This window comes from Sabethes cyaneus, chromosome 1, assembly GCF_943734655.1.
Source record: "Sabethes cyaneus chromosome 1, idSabCyanKW18_F2, whole genome shotgun sequence".
Classification (NCBI taxonomy): Eukaryota; Metazoa; Arthropoda; class Insecta; order Diptera; family Culicidae; genus Sabethes; species Sabethes cyaneus.
The window spans coordinates 134,727,306-134,743,856 of NC_071353.1; the positions used below are offsets into that span (position 1 = coordinate 134,727,306).

The 16,551-nt window shown below is 41.3% G+C and overlaps 2 protein-coding genes and 1 pseudogene across 2 annotated transcripts; 1 reads left to right on the plus strand and 2 right to left on the minus strand.

The window, feature by feature from the left end:
• Positions 1 to 351: 351 nt before the first annotated feature.
• LOC128732635 (mitochondrial carrier homolog 2-like) lies at positions 352 to 2,837 on the minus strand (annotated as a pseudogene).
• Positions 2,838 to 4,992: 2,155 nt separating this feature from the next.
• On the minus strand, positions 4,993 to 7,317 carry LOC128732632 (T-complex protein 1 subunit beta). Its single transcript, XM_053825926.1, has 3 exons — positions 7,230 to 7,317; positions 6,084 to 6,881; positions 4,993 to 6,022 (listed from the first exon to the last, which is right to left on the minus strand). The coding sequence occupies exons 1-3, from the start codon at positions 7,230 to 7,232 to the stop codon at positions 5,219 to 5,221; spliced, it is 1,605 nt and encodes a 534-aa protein (XP_053681901.1). The 5' UTR covers positions 7,233 to 7,317; the 3' UTR covers positions 4,993 to 5,218.
• A 3,664-nt stretch (positions 7,318 to 10,981) lies between these two features.
• On the plus strand, positions 10,982 to 13,267 carry LOC128732638 (transmembrane emp24 domain-containing protein bai). The gene is made up of 5 exons (XM_053825933.1): positions 10,982 to 11,327; positions 11,409 to 11,529; positions 11,595 to 11,665; positions 12,363 to 12,489; positions 12,556 to 13,267. Exons 1-5 carry the CDS (start codon positions 11,148 to 11,150, stop codon positions 12,672 to 12,674), a joined length of 618 nt encoding a protein of 205 aa, XP_053681908.1. The 5' UTR covers positions 10,982 to 11,147; the 3' UTR covers positions 12,675 to 13,267.
• The last annotated feature ends 3,284 nt before the right edge of the window (positions 13,268 to 16,551 follow it).

Below are 16,551 nucleotides of genomic sequence, written 5' to 3' on the forward strand. Positions count from 1 at the left end.
ATGCCCCTCCAAGCTCTCGCTACTTAATAAAACTTGTTGCACACGACGTGAGGTGATCGAAAGTGATGCTGTTCTTTTCTCGTTCGTTGCAATGCTACAAATTCGTCGTTTGTTCGCCAACCGCGCCAACAGCGAACTTCTCCATATTAATGAGACCTGCGTCATAGTAGAGTTTGCTTCTGGCTACATTATCAATTATGCCAAAAAGTCGTTATGCTAAATGACTTAGGGTCACCTGCGGTAGCCACAACAAAAAAAGTGATAAACCTAAATAAATGTTATCTTTTTCTATCATTTTATTACATTACGTTTTATTACACAGATTTTTACACACATAGGTTATAAGGAGACGAACTTAACAGTTATCACGACTTCTGGTTTTGGTTGACCTTAAAATTTATAAACTATATTTACGGCTAAGTATTCTGAAGAGCTTAAAAGTTGGAATCACTACCACCGATCGCCTCTCGCACCGCACGTACTATCCTATTATAGATTGCGATTGGAACATCCAAGGGTGCTCGGATAATAGCAGTCAAGAGCGCCATTATTTTGCTCCATACAAACAACGCTATAGCAATGATAGCATCGAAGGGTGCTCGAATAATGGCCACAATGCACGCCATCGTTTTGGTCCATACATGCGACGCTAAATTAACGAAAGCATCAAATGGTGCTCTAAGGATACCGACAAGGAAATCAATTATAGATTTTGACATTGAAGAAACGGATGCCTGTGGGGGCGTCAACTTTTCGTAGAATTGCTTCGTTCCAGTTACAACCGTGGATTTAATTCTATCCAGCTGTTTAAGATTAACTGACTGTTTAACTTCAACCGAAGGTTCAAAAACAACCGATTGTTCAACGGGTTCCAAAGGTGCCTGCCTAATAGAAACAAAGCTCATTATTTTGTTCCATATAAACGACACTAAATTAATGATAGCTTTGAATGGGGCACTGAGAATATCAACCATGTGAGCAATAATTGATTTTGAAGAATTATTGATTATTGAAGAATTATTGATTATTGAAGAACTATTGATTTCGTCACTGGAACCGCTTGCCGGTTGTGGTATTGTTAACTTTTCGTATAATCGCTTCGTTCCAGATATAACCGTGGATTTAATTCTATTGAACTGTTCAAAATTCATTGGTTGTTTGACTTTAACCGAAGGTTCAAAATCAACCGCCTGTTCAGCGGGTTTCTCTAGACGCTGGTCAAAGTTTCTTAAATGAATTATAGCATTGTATGGTGCCTTGACAATAGCAGAAATGTAAGCAATTATTGACGTTGAAGAACTGTCTTCCGTTTGCGGCTCTATTTTTAATATTTGCTTCAGGCCATTTCCGGAATACGTTTCAATGTTATCCAATCGTTCCAGATCAGCTGGTTGTCTTATTTCAACCGAAGATGCGAAATCAAACTCTTGTTCAACAGGTATCTCTAGACGCCGATCAATTTTGATAAAAGGATTCGCAGCTATTCTAGTTTCTAGGCCTAACTCGGAAAATGTTTCGCTAATGTGCTCAAACTCCACATCCCATCGCTGCTCAGATTGTTCTATCGCCCAACTCGAAGAGAGTTGTGGTTCGAATTTTCCTTCCGGTACACTAGGACGAGTGTCGCGCCTTAAATTTTGTGAAATCAATGACTAACATTTTTTAAATAAAAATTCCATCTGACCTACCTGAAGAACCACCACTTTCCCGTCTTATGTTCTCAGCCAACAGTTTAGCGTGGCAGTCCCACCAGCCTTGGTACGGTTTACCGTGGATCAAATTAGCAGCTTTAAGTCTACATAAAAATGCTGAAAAATTTGCGACTCTAAATTGAAAGTAAACGTTACATACCTTGATCCACTGACAATCATTCGGGTCGATACGACTTTGTACGGATAGTGTATGCTTGAAGCTAATAATTTAGAGAACGCCGAAAAACAGGCCCTTTCCTGTCGCTTTCGTAGTGCATATCGGAAAGCCAGGTAGGTCACTGAGCTTGACATGACCAAACAGCCGAGCTCACAGAGCAAACGGGGTACAATCCCGGAATAAAAGCCAAAAAGCCCATTCTGCGCCCAAATTTCCCCGATTGATTGCCACAAGCTCGAGTAAAGTTGGTCTTGACCAACAAATTGCGCCATCATGCGCACGGATATCACTTCAAACGGGTGCGATATGATAACACAAACAGCTTGAATGGCTAAGTTCTCGTCAAGTTTTTCTTAAATTGCTCATAATTTGTTTCCAGTTCCTCGTCCTTTTCGTCGACGGGTTTATGACTTGTGCTGCCCGCAATATCCAGCCTATCGACTATTTTTTCACTAAAATGTGTACTCAGCAGATTACCGATAATCTTACAACTGAGACCCCGAAAACCTCCACAGAAACCATCGACACCTTTGATATGAGCAACTGGAAGATATGAATTGGTACGATAATTAAAATTTATCGGCTATCAGTCAACTACTAACCGTACTGGAACATGTTCGGTAGGTACAACGTTGGTGTGCCGAGCCAGGTCCGGCCCGGTACCGGTGCAACCGGCTCGTAACCAATCTAAATTACTTGTAATTTGGTATCTATTTGAACGTTTTTATTTTACTTTACCAACCTGCATTAGTACTCTGGCGTATTCAAAAGGGTGGAGCGCAGTAATCATTCCAAGCCGCACTCCAAAACGGTTCCATTTCCTAACATCTGTGTACTCGGTAAGCTCGTATTGTTCGACTTTTTGCTGTATTAATGCTAACATTGTTCCACCTGAACAGCAAACCGGCAATCAAACTGTAATATACAGTTATAAAATTAAATTGTAATTACTTAAATTGAATAAATGAATGAAACTTGAGACCGCGACGAAAGAAAAACAAACCGGCTTCCGGCTAATCGCAAGCAGAGATGCCAGATTCTTACTTCTGGAACTACTCGAAAATCCGAATGAAACTGCTTATAAAATTTAGATTGCCGACTGCAGTTCGATGTTACGATGTCAATAGGGTGGTTCAAACATTTAAGAAATTTACGAATGGATAGGAGGCTTTACTAACTTACTTATGTGTCCTTGTCTGCCGGTCCAGCAGAACAAAGGGATGAAATCAGATATCTCCACTGCCGACGCTTACCCGCCATGGCTTTTAGTGACAGGATAGGTTCTTGTCTACAGCCTGGATATCGTTGGCTAAATTGCGTCGTCATGAGCCACTGGGTCTGCCTCTTCTACGCTGTCGTTGCAGATTCCTATCAAGTGCTTCTCTGCACTCAGAGCCGGCGTTACAGCTCGTGACGTGACTTACTCGAAAAATGTTGATAAGCTCGGACGTTATCGTTGAGGCCGTGCATTTTCTGCAAGAAAACGGGTAGAATATCTTACAAATCATGCAAATATTTTTGAACTGCCAATTGTGTTCTATACAGCCTGGGATTGTCCACTAGAATTCATAACATTTTTCCCTAGTTATCACCGTTATCAACAAGCGCGAGGCTCCGTTGCATTGCACAGGTTTGCCAGGGCCAGCCTAAACCTACCCCGTAACAAAGTGACAGTTATTAACAGTTTCCCATATCACCCGTCAGTGCCAAAAATGTCGCGACGATCGGTTTTACGTGCCGGTCAAAATTGACGCACCTTCGATTTCCAAAGGAAATGTTCACTTTTGTTACGTTAAATGTGAACGCAAAAAGCTGTCTGGACAACGATTTGAAAAGTGCGTATTGACTAATTCAGCATTGTTCCATGTTTTCGGCAAAACTGTTTGAATTCTTGGTGGGTTGCTTGATTGGTTTGTTTATTGTCAATTGCAAGGAAAATTGTACCATCCAAAGTGCGATATCGCTCATAAAAGTGCTATTTTGCATTAAATCGTATTGGTATCTTCGGCGCACTTTTTCGTTACATTCCAACCAATAAGTGCCATTACCATTACCTTTCAAGCAATAAGTGCGCCGAAGATACCGAAACGATTTAATGCGAAATAGCACTTTTATGAGCGATATCGCACTTTGGATGGTACAATTTTCCTTGCAATTGACAATACAAGTTGAAAAGCGGTATTTATTACAAGATTGTAACTCTTGTGTACGAGTTGTCTGCTCTAAATATTTAAATATTGCGTATTTCATTGAGAGTTATCCGCTGCGGAATTCAAAATCAAATGCTCTTTCATGATTGCTGGATCGATTTTGTCGTTAATAGAACAAGTTAAACAAAATTCAAGAGTGGATCCAAGCAATAGAGATTGTTGCAGTTGTACAAAAAATAGAGTATTTTATTGCGACAGAAAAACCAGTTATGCTGCTATTGTCATTAGCATTACCACGGAAACGTTTTAGTACTTAACATAATGTCAGTCGTCAGTTCGTAAAATGCTCTGTTCTATTGAAATAATAAACCAATTCAGTTCTTATAAGCACAAGGGATTTTTTGTCAAAAAGAAAATGATAATAAGCTGTTGCTTTGATTTTTACGCCACTTTCAAACATCTGTCGTGAACCATGAACCAGCAGTTTTAGGTACGCTTGATTTGTATGGGAGCTGTCACATTGTTACCGGGTTGGCCTAAACCCAGATCTCGTTAGCTTCTTTTCTCAAGGTGTGTCCGATCCATTTCCACCAACAATGTCGTCGGCTAGGTCGAGAACCTTCAGGTGCTTCATCGTCAGAGGATTCCAAGGCAATCCTCCATTTGGATCACTGTCAATTGCTCCAACTAATATCTCATCCATAACGATGAGAAACAGAAGCGGCCCACACTTTAGTAACAACAGGATTTTTGAGAAATTTTTATCAGAATTGAGCATATTCAAGAGTCCCAATAATTTAGAACTATCAGTTATCAGAGATCCTCGATAAAACTGAAGCCCTACAGTACGTCAAGGTTCAGTTCTATCGAAGGGTTATTAAAAACAGCTCAGTTTAATGTTTGTTTAACCATTCAATAGACATTCCAGTATTTCGGATGATATATTATAGTTGCCAGGGTAAAGTATGTGTCCTTTTTCAATTTATTGGAAAAAAGGATTAGTATAGGCATGTTAATCGACCGAAACGGCTAGCATTTCGAGCTGAGACGACCCAACGTCGCGAGTGTAATAGTGCGTTATGAATGATAAGTTATAGCAACGGTGATTCGAAGCAAAATCGTTATTTAGGTGTCAAGGAGGTTACCAACTAAATATTTAAGGCATAAGCAAAAATGAGGAAATGTATGAGAATTGGTGTTTAGCAGTAGCCACGATCCGGCACACGTTTCCTGGGAGCGCTCTTGATAATGTTGTCCACGCGCAGTATCATCTCGGCCGCCTCCGATGCGGACAGGAGCACCTGTCGCTTGACGGCGAACGATTCGGTGATTCCGAGCTCCTTCATGCAGCCTACCTTACCCTCGTACATGTTCAATCCTAGCGAGGCTTTACCTTGCGAATGACCGGCCCGTAGTTCTGAAATAAGCTGCGCTGAATCGTAACCCGCATTGTCGGCAATAGTTGTTGGAAGTTGAAGCAGTGCACGACCGAATGATTCAATAGCCATTGCTTCCTTGCCGGGCGTTTCTGCTGCTAGTTTGAAAACAGCTGTAGCCATCAGCGTTTCCGAACAGCCACCTCCATACACAATTCGGGATTCTTTAACGGTTGCAGCCAGCACACATAACGCATCATGCAGTGAACGTTCAGCTTCATCGATAATCTGCTGAGTAGCGCCTCGAATGACGATCGTACAAGCTTCTCCCAACGGAACCCCACTGAAGCGAAGCAGAGTATCCTCACCAATCATCACCTGCTCAATCAGATCACAGCGGCCCAGCTTTACCATATCCGGATTGTCGAAAGTGGACACAATCTCCCCACCGGTCACCAGCGCCAAACGTTCGATTCCGTCAAAATCAGCGTGCTCGATAGCCATTACACCAGCGTCGGCAAACAGTTGCTCCGGATAGTTATAAATCAACTGCCGATTAATAAAAACGCTACAATTGTGGCTCAAAATCTTATTAACCTTATCTTTCATTTTTTCTTTCTCAGCCACCTAAAAAACAAACACAAATTGCATTTAGTTTTGCAAAAAAACAATTTTAACAAAAACTCACCTCCAATTCAGCAATTTTCGACATCGAATCCACCTTAATGCTCGATCCGAACACCTTAATCTTATCGGTATCCATCGGTGTATTGGCAATCAATATCTTCGCGTTCTCAACCCGCTTTGGCTGATGAACACCCGGTTTCTTATCCAGCAGAAAACCTTCATCCAGGAAGGAATCCTCCAAACAGCCACCGGTTTTCTTAATGCGCTGAATCGCGGTCAACTCGCCGGATCCTTTCAAGCGCAGCACGGCATCGACGGCCAGCTTCGAGAAGTGCTCCTTGTGCTGCGATAAAATCTTCGAACTGAGCGTGGTTCGAGCAATGTTCAGCAGATCCTCCCGGAATCGTTCCGCATTTTGCGAATTGTCCTGAGCCGCTGCAATCAGGGCCTCTCGTGCAGCCTTAGTGGCAGCACGCCAGCCAGCGATGATCGTCTGCGGGTGCAGTTTCTTTTCAATTAGCTTCTCCGCCTCCCGCAGCAACTCGGATGCTAGAACCGTTACCGAAGTAGTACCGTCACCCACTTCATCGTCCTGAACACGACTCATGTCTACTAAAATTTTCGCCGCAGGGTTATCCACTCCGACAGCTTTCAGAATTGTGGCACCGTCGTTGGTGACCTCAACCTGGCCAGCGCTTCGACCGTGAGCCACCAAAATTTTGTCCATTCCTTTGGGGCCTAGTGTGCTCTTGACGAGATCGCCGATGGCTATCGCTCCCACGAACGACGACAAACGGGCAATTTCACCCTTCTCCTCTTCGGCTTCATTTTTCAGGATACGGACTGGATTCAACGACACCTGAGAATACACCCAAAAGGATCAGCATTACTCATCGGAGCAAACATAACCTAGTCAACTATAAACAACTGCGATGCAATTTTTTCTCCCAATAAAAACCAGAAGTTATTAAGGAAATTTTACATTTCACATAATTTATTGCGTGGAATTTTACGGAAATCCCGGAAAAAGAACGAGTAAGGTGAAAACAGCCCTAATCTTTCTCACGTGTGGTCCGTGCCGGATGACACCCGGTGCAAAAAACCATCTCTAGTGGGTTCAATTGTGTGTTGTGCAATTTAATTCATCATAAATTCCAATCTGTTACACTAAACGTGAATTTCACCATAGTTCAAGCTGTTCTCTTACCATTTTTGATCACTATTTCTGCAAAAAATCACCAAAAATGTTTAAAACAAGCACCGCTACCAAAGAAAGAGGACTGACTTTTTTCGATATTCGATTTTTTTCTATTTTTCTGATTTTTCTCAATGTGACGGATTGACAGAACAGAGATGCCAGAAATGTTGGAACAAAATTCTGTTGTTCAACTTTGTGAAAACCAGGGGTCCGCAGCAAATGAGTGCCCGGATAAAATCCATAAACACGATAAACACGAAGTAAAAAATTATTGTAACAGTAAAATACAAAATACAGGAAAAATAATAAAAAGGGGTCGTCAGAAACCAGATAACCAAATCATCAAACTTATTGTATTTCAGCATAAGTTACATGGTTTTGAGAGATTTCATAAAAATAAAATTGACACACACTTAAACGATTCGGTAAAATTTACCGAAATCTAAACAGCTGAACGTTCGGTAAAATTTTTTATTGCACCAAACATTACTAATGATCTGTAAACGTCGATTGGCACCATCGAAATTTTTACCGAACGTTCAGCTGTTTAGATTTCGGTAAAATTTTACCGAATTCGGTGCTTTTTGTTAAGTGTGCAGGATATTAATGTTAAGCATCATCAAGATACAATTGGTAGGCTTGTACCGCGTACCTGCGTTGGTATATCACAGAGAACAGACAATTATGTTCATATAAAATATTTCGCAAATGGTGTGTAAGCTTTTAAGCAAGACACTAGCGACATCTCTCTTAGTGTGCGCCAGTTGCCCAATACCCGCATTGCCAAATTTATTGTATATTCTTGTCATAATCTACATATTCGAAATACTGGCAACTCTAATGTTAGTTACTGTAGCAACCTAGCAGCGGTTGTAGCAACGGATCGATTTTGTTTATGTTATTTGTTGAATACGGCTAAACAATGAAAACAGCGAATTGAACAGCGCGATTCAATATTTTCTGTTATTTTGGCCGTATTGTGAGTTTTTCGAAATTGCATCGTTCCATTTCATCGTTACACGCAGCACGACCCCGTCGCGGTGGTACTAAAGTGAACTTTTCATCTTTAAACACCGGAAGACCTGCACCACATCAACGATATCCGCCGGTTTGGCTGCGATTCATTGCTCTCGAAGTCGAAGGTGGTGGCTGATAAAATCGCGGCTTATTCTCAGCCTGTTTGCCAAAATTGGGTCCTAAAGCCCTATGTCGTTTAGGGTTAGGGTTAGGTTTTTTTAGGGTTAGGAACACATATTTTGATATTCAATTTTATATTTTTAGGCTATTGCCGTTAAAAACCTTTTTTTTAATTTTGTAAAATTTTGAACAAAAAATAAACATTTGGGCAACCTTATATAGACAAACTATAGTTGTGCATGGTTGTGTCAAGCGATGTCTAGACAACACGAATTATAAAAAGAAACCATAGTATGTCTTGAAATGTCACGGAAAACTTTTTGTTTACCTTCACGTTCATGTGATAGTGTATCAAAAAGTCAAAAGTTGCAAAAAGTCAGTTTTCGGATGCAACACCCGGCATCGAGATGCGACCGTGTTTGGTTAGAAACGCACAGAAATTTTTGGTCAGCCGTTCGCCCTACTGCTGATGCACGTCGGAGTAGCAGACCATACCAATCTGATTGATTATACGGTGTCAGTTTCGACTGGCGTTTTTTTCATACTGTTCTGCGGAGTCGATTGTACCGAGATTATCCAGCTTTTTACGCGCTATAATGGCGGACGTTATAAATTGTGTTCGTAATATTCGAGCAGTCTTTTTGACAACTCTGCATCCATCAAAACTGGGCACTCTTCTCATGTACGGCGGTGGTTGCTCTTTCTTTCATTTACGCAAAAGAAGGAGAGCAATAGTTTTGTTTACATTTCGCACATTTTTGCTCTCCTTCTTTGGCGTAAACGAAAGAAAGAGCACAGTAGTGTTGCAAGAGAAAAGTGCCAGATTTGATGTATGCAGAGTTGTCAAAAAGATTGTTCGCATATTACGAACACAATTTATAGCGTCCGCCATTATAGCGCGTAAAAAGCTGGATACTGTTGGCCATCAGTTTGACATCGTTTTATTCGTTCTTAGCGCAAACTAGATTTGGACAAAGTCTAGCACCGGGAATCGATGGATTGGAATACATTGCCCGAATCAAAACTTTTATCCGATAACTAGTACAAATTTGATGTTCCACTTCCTCACGACCAGCAAAACGCAGACAAGCACAAGAGACAACTGCGAAGCTGTAACTGTCAAAACGATCAACTGCTTTAATGTCAAACCAGAGTTGCCAGTGACAAAAAGTTATCATTGTTGCCAGAAACGTGTTATTTTCGTTATGTCAAGGAAGATCTCTAATGTCAAGGGAGAATAAATTACAATATTTTTGTTTTTTAATTTTTAATGCTCTGCATCTTTTTAAAAAAGAAAAAACTATACTCTGGTAGTACTAATGGGAAGCTTTATCGTTTCTTCTAAAAAAAATCATCTTTTTATCACAAATTTTAGATAGCGAAATATTGGAAGAAATTTGTTTATCTACGTCAAAGTAAGTGAAAATATTCGAATTAATTAACTTTACGGCAGAAAAATGTTAATGTTTGATTTTGTACCACATGAAACAAAAGTACATAGAGTCAGCTGTAAGGTTACATATCCTGGATAGAGAATCACCAATTATTTTCAGTCTTCAGTGCATTCCAATGTGTTTTCAAATGCTTACGGATTTATTTTCGTGATTAGCATCACCTGCGCCAAGAGCCAAACATATAACCTATCAGTTCGTAAACATAAATACACTTGCGAATCTATCTAATCTAATAATCTCCCGAATCAGAAACAATATATATCAAATGAAAGGAAATGCATTTTCTTAACTTTATTATCCATTTTCATCATTCCCACTGTTGTTAATTCAGTAAAATATTACTTTTAAAGTTGAGCTCCATATAGGTGCCAGCAAGCATTTTGGGAATTGCACTTTTTTTGTAGTTCCAATAATCACAACCAGGTAGCGAACGGTTGCTATTAGTTTTGCTCGAACTCGCCTATTGAAAATATAACTAACAAAAGGGCGAATGTCGCAAGCGTAAACAAACCGAGTGAGAGTTGATTTTCCTGCTGGCCCAGCAAAAAATAACTCACTCGTTTTATTTACATTTGCGACATTCGCCCTTTTGTTAATTCTATCTGAATTATTTCTAACGCAAAGCATCAACTCGGATTTATTTCACAAGTCGGACTTCAACCCAGTAAACCATTTGGTTTGTATATCCCGATTACAACTGAGATATACGAAATCATAATATATGACACTGGCATTCTATATATATTGATTATACTGTTGAAACTAACCCAGATTGAAAAAAAAACCCAAAAACGCTAAAAGAGATGTTCTGCGGAAAAGCCTCCCCATCGACATCTCTAAACGAGCTGCAGTGAACGTCAGCGACAGCATGTCCTGGGCTCAAAATTTGACAGCGGGCCCAAATCAGATTGCTGGCAGTTGAGTGAAACGCAGTGCTGACATGCTATCTCATTTTCGCACACACAAGATGTTGGCAGCGAAAACATGGTTGAGTGCCGACGCGGGTGGGAAAAGCTGAAAGAAGCTGAAACAGTGCGAACGCAATTTTTAACCGTCCCCAACTACACGCAACAAAGGTTACCACCAAAGTGCGCGGTAGCGATTGACAGGCGTCAAACGAACGTCACGCAAAGCAAAGGGCCGATGGCCAGCTCATTGCTTTCGTGTCTGTCAAAAGGAAGGCGCTTCGAGCAAAAGTACGGACCCATATCGAAAGGAGAGAACTTTTTTCTTTCCAGGCTTCAAATAAAAACAAAATTTTGCAAATTCCTCATCGATTCAGTTTCAGTTTTAGGCCGAGTAGTTTTATTTAGTGTTATTTAAGTTCGTATAGAAAATGAGTACGCTGCTAAGAACTGCTTTGTTGCTACTGTTTGGTGTGTTCCAATCGCAAGCGATTATGTTCCAACTGCAGCCGAACCTGCAAAAGTGTCTCAAAGACGACATGCAGGGAAACCAGATCGTGGCCGGTGAATACGAGGTGACCGGGGCGCCTGGTCAGAAAATTAACTATGTCGTAAGTAGTGCGAAGTAAGCCGTCGGGCGATGACCGGTTCGAATGTAGTGGCAACGATTGCGTTTTCTTTTTTCACCGTAGGTACGGGACAGCAAGGGACACATCATGTCCCAGAAGGAGGACATCAGCAAGGGCAAATTTACCTTCACCTCCGAGCTGTACGATACATTTGAGATTTGCTTCATCTCAAACGTTTTACCAAGTGAGATTTCAATTAATAAAGGAGTGAGATTTGTTTTTCTTTGAACTAATATTTTGTCGTTTTAGCGCACCGCGGTGTCGCTCAGGATGTTTCGCTAGACATCAAGAAGGGTATCGAAACCAAGAGCTACGAAGGCGTAAGTATTAAGTTATTTTTCTCCACTGTCAAAACGGATGGTATCGGGATGCTTATCTAGTTTTTTTTTCTTCTTTCTTCCTCGATTGGTGTCACCTCTTGGGGTTTCTTTCTGTTTATTTATCGTATACTTGAACAATCAAACTGATAAAACACAACTGTCGCATCGTTTTTGTACATTTATGCGCTAAATACCAATCAATGTGCCATTTGTTTCAGTTTATGAGTGCAGTAAGTTCCGTTTGATGTTGCCGATTACTGGTTTGATTTTATGCTTGTGTTTTAGATTGTTTGTGTATTCAGTTTTATCTGATGATTTTCGTATCTTAGTGGCATATTCCCTTCTTATATGTAAATACTTTTGCTTTAATTGGAAAGATCCTGTGTTGTCAACTGTTGGAACAGTTAGAATATGTGTGAAAATCTCTATTCACTACTTTCCTGCGTCTTTTATCATAAGAAACTGTGAGAGAAAGATTTTTGCTTTCATAAAAGAGTTCAATAGTAAAGCAAACGATTTGCTAGAGTTGAAATGCATTCTGGAGAACTCCACACGAAACTTACAAAAAAAAAATCATTTCATCTGTTTTAGCTGCCTTTGTTTGCTGTTAAGTTTTTTTTTTTTCTTCTAATTTAACCCACTAACACCTTCAAAATTGGCCGTTTAAATCGCACATGCGCACCTTCCTCTTCTTCAGATTGGTGAAGCGGCAAAACTCAAACCGTTGGAGGTGGACCTGAAGCGTTTGGAGGATCTCTCCGATGCGATCGTCCAGGACTTTGCGCTGATGCGAAAGCGCGAAGAGGAGATGCGCGATACCAACGGTAAATTGCCGACCGAAAGTTTTGTGTACTGAATCGATCTACATTGTTTTTCATTTTTTCCTGCAGAGAGCACCAACAGTCGAGTGCTGTTCTTCAGTATTTTCAGCATGTGCTGCTTGCTCGGTTTGGCCACGTGGCAGGTGCTCTATCTGAGAAGGTACTTCATCGCCAAGAAGCTCATCTAAGACCAACGCGCAGACAGGAGGGAGCACAGTGGCCGGTAGCAGGAAAGAACACCGCTCGACCGGCGGCGAGTCGAATCGTATGAGTATGGATCAACTGGACTACTTAGTGTGTATACAAGAAGCTTGTGAGATGAGAGTGTGAGAATTGTGCGTTTTACTGAACGAAAATACAGCGTGGAAGACCGCACGCCTGGGAGTCGCAGTCTAAAAAATCATCCTTCAATTGGTTAGAATAATTGAACAAAACCACTCATGAGTCTCACGTCGTCTGCCTTGCTTTTCGCAGATCACTTTTCAATTCAATTGCGTTCGTATTTTACTGGTTCAGTTTTTGGTTCTCAGAACTGCCGAATGACTAGCAGTGCTACATCTGATACATTTGTTCCTTTCCATTTTCCTGAAACGAATTTAGTTTTGGCATGTTTTGTTCAAGTTACCTGATTCCAGGTAGAGACGAAAGGACTTAAAAATTCATTATCATCATTCAGTATGCTCAAATATTTGATTTTTTCTTGTTTTTGGGGTTGCAATAAAGTAGCATGTTTTATAGATAATTTAGGTTTCAACAGAATAGATTCGATAAACGTCATTATTTAGCGGTTGTCCTGTTTCAGTACTTTCGAAATGTCCTTCTGTTAGTTGGGTAAGATTGTTCATCCAATGTCATGACAGGTTGAATGACGATAGAAACGGATATGTTAGCTGATAACCTCAGTGTACCTGCATCAAGTCTTGGCGACCCTCAAAGTGTCTGTTAAATCCTGAGAACACTACGGTCACCCAAGGGTGATACGTAATGACATCCCATCAGCGGGATTAGGAGCTTAGGCTAAAAACCGGTTGTACCTGAAAACCAAAAAATGTTACTGAAAATGAAAGCAGAAATCGATCTGGATTGTATGCAGCGACCTTTAGCATTTAAACACGGACATGAAATGGGGCATGCAACATACTGACTCTGGTCCGGCAGGGCAAGCTGGCTCAACTTACAAGGGAAGCCAGCTGCCTGAAACATGTGATGCAGGGGCTGAGCGAGGTCCGTTGACCGGATACTGGGATCCGGGCAAGTCTGGTGCTACTATGTACTCTAGCTTAGGAGGCAAAAATGCTACTCTAAAAAGAGGAGTTGGATTCCTACAGAGCCCAGGAGCAGATGCGGTCCTGACGAAGTGGGTATCGATGAACGAAAGAATATTCGTTACCTGATTCAGAACACGGGTGAGAAACCTTACAGCAATCTAGTGCTAAGTGCCAACAGATGCTGCCGACCTGCAGGAGAAAGAGGGTTTAAACAATGCGGATCTTGAACGCGTCATGGGACACCATGGCCTAGGAGAGGAGAGCGAAAACGGGGAGCTGTTTACAGAAATCTGTGGTAATAACAACATGGTTATTGGTGGATCGCTCTTTCCTCACAGACCAGTACATAAAGTCACGTGGGTTTCCCGCAACGGCCGAACAGAAACCCAAATCGACCACGCAGTGCAGCGGGCGGAGGGAGTGGATTTCCGATGAAATTTGAAGAAAGATCGACGAGCGAAGACAGACGAAAGCCGGTATTGAGCAAGCGCAAACCAGAGCGGCTAAAACAGTTGCCCATTAACGCTACGTCGAACTGGAGAGGGCTGTTAATCAAGATTGTAGGCGGGACAAAAGAGCCAGGACTTTTCTCCTAAAAAGGAGAAAGCGACGCCGCCAATGATTTGTTGTAAGATATTTCTCGCCACCCAAGATGACTATCAAGATGCCGCTAAAGGACAGAGACTTACTAGAGACGTACTGACTGGCCGTATATAGAATTGCTTAAGCGTTGGACTAAATATTTTAAACAACTTATTTGCCTCCCAAATGTCCGAGACCAACAAAAGCAGCAGTGCGTGGTGTCTAAAGTTAATCGCGTTGATCGCGTCAACTCTGAGGCACCATCACTGGAAGAAATCCAGGTAGCAATCAAAGGTATGAAATCCAATAGAGCGTCAGAGAGATCCAGATAAACCAGAACATCTCATCGGGGCTCAGTGCGAGGCGTTTTCGAGGAAGGTTTTGTACAATGGTGTTTTGTTTGACATTATAAGGATTACTGCTGATGCAATTATAGCTTCGAGGTACGATGCTGGTCTAACAAGCCAGTCGTATTTTCGAATCTCGGCTATGCGGTGCTTGCTAGATAGAGTCACTAGTCAGTAGGATCGTTACACTGGCCCCATAATTTTCCTGTACTCTAACAGCTGGCTGTGAAGTCTGTCGATAAAGAAGAATAATGTCTAATGATGGTTTAAGCCCACGGCTTTGCTTTTTAAAATCTTCAAATAATGAAGCAGCCAAATGACCGCGACCTAGGCGGCGACATTGTCTTACTCGCACTATGCCTGCGAAACGTGGTGCGTCTCAGCGGAGACAAGGCGCACGTATTCATTATTCGCTGCCTGCGATATATCAGTCGGTCCAGGTGGCCTGAAAACTGAATATTCAATGAGGAACTTCATCGTTGATATCATCAACGGCCGATAGCAGCAGAAAATTTGAAAACGTGGGTGGGAATCGGGTTGGACCTTGAAAAAAGAGCAAACGAGATCTACAAGAAATACTCGACTGGAAGCCGCCAGAACAACGAAGAAGACATAGACTTAGGGCTCATGGCAACGCAGCTTAATCAACGACAACGTTGGCTGTTGATGATAACCTGTCATTTGTTTATTTGTTTGGCCCAAGGATATGAATCTCAACAAGATCCCTATTCTCAAAACTGAGATTTTGAGCAGAGGGCTGAGTCACACGGCCTTGGTAGCAGGTAAACCTAATATGTTATTTGTCTCGTTTTAGCTCATCAAGCACCTCCTACTGTCAAACGAAAACTTTAGCTGTAACAAGTTAAAATAGTGCACATGGATATCAGAAGCAAAAATTACATTAAGTAATGAATATAAGATGCACGAATGGAAACACAAATGACGCAATTATATTTGATTTGAAGGATTGCTGGTGAGATTGTTCTACTTTTGCCCATATATATCGCTGATTGCAAGGAAAATTTTACCTTCTAAAGTGCGAAATCGCTCATAAAAGTGAGATCCTGCATTAAATCGTATTGGTATCTTCGGCGCACTTTTTCGTTACATTCCAACCAATAAGTGCGCTGAAGAGACCGAAACGATTAAAGCCAAAGTAGCACCACTTTTATGAGCGATTGCGCACTCATTGATTGAACAATCTTCCTTGCAATCAACAATACTACATATACTTTATTATTGAATATAGCTTCCTTATGATCCTTAATGTTTGCCTTGCTCTACTAACACGATATCCTCTGTTTTCCTGTAACATCTATGAAAGTTGTATGGGTTCCCTGCATATTCAAAAGCAGGGTGATTCATGTATTTCGGACCGGCGTTACGCGTACGCTATTTTGGACATTTCCATTTGATTTTGCCGTAAATGTCCTAAATAGCGTACGCGTAACGCCTGTCCAAAATACGTACATCACCCTAGATGCTACACTAATAACGAATTCATAAATTAACCTGGGTTCGTGCTAACTCGAACTTGAAATTTATGAACGATACGGGCAGTTTTACAGATCGACCCGTAAACCGCAATGCTAGACAGTTCAACCTGCGCTTCAAACTGAATGCTGTCAGTTTAACCGAAATGCAATCTCGGTTAATTCATGAACGCTTTGACAGCACTTCTATTAAAACTGAGTGCTAATCGACCTGAGCCAGGTTAACATTCCTACCCGCTTTCCTTGTGGTTGTTCGGACGTAGCAAGGTATATAATGCGATTATACAGCCTTCTACGATGTGTACAACACCGTATACTAATGCTAATGCTAATCAACAGCCCTTGTGGCTCAAATGATAACAAAACCTAAAAATT

Excerpts from the sequence above, each read along its gene's own strand:
- LOC128732632 (XM_053825926.1), bottom strand. Across the intron at positions 6,023-6,083 it reads CGAAAATTGCTGAATTGGAG|GTGGCTGAGAAAGAAAAAAT; the intron begins GTGAGTTTTTGT and ends TTTGTTTTTTAG.
- LOC128732638 (XM_053825933.1), top strand. The coding sequence starts at position 11,148 with ATGAGTACGCTGCTAAGAACTGCTTTGTTGCTACTGTTTGGTGTGTTC. Across the intron at positions 11,328-11,408 it reads GTCAGAAAATTAACTATGTC|GTACGGGACAGCAAGGGACA; the intron begins GTAAGTAGTGCG and ends TTTTCACCGTAG. Across the intron at positions 11,530-11,594 it reads CATCTCAAACGTTTTACCAA|CGCACCGCGGTGTCGCTCAG; the intron begins GTGAGATTTCAA and ends TTGTCGTTTTAG.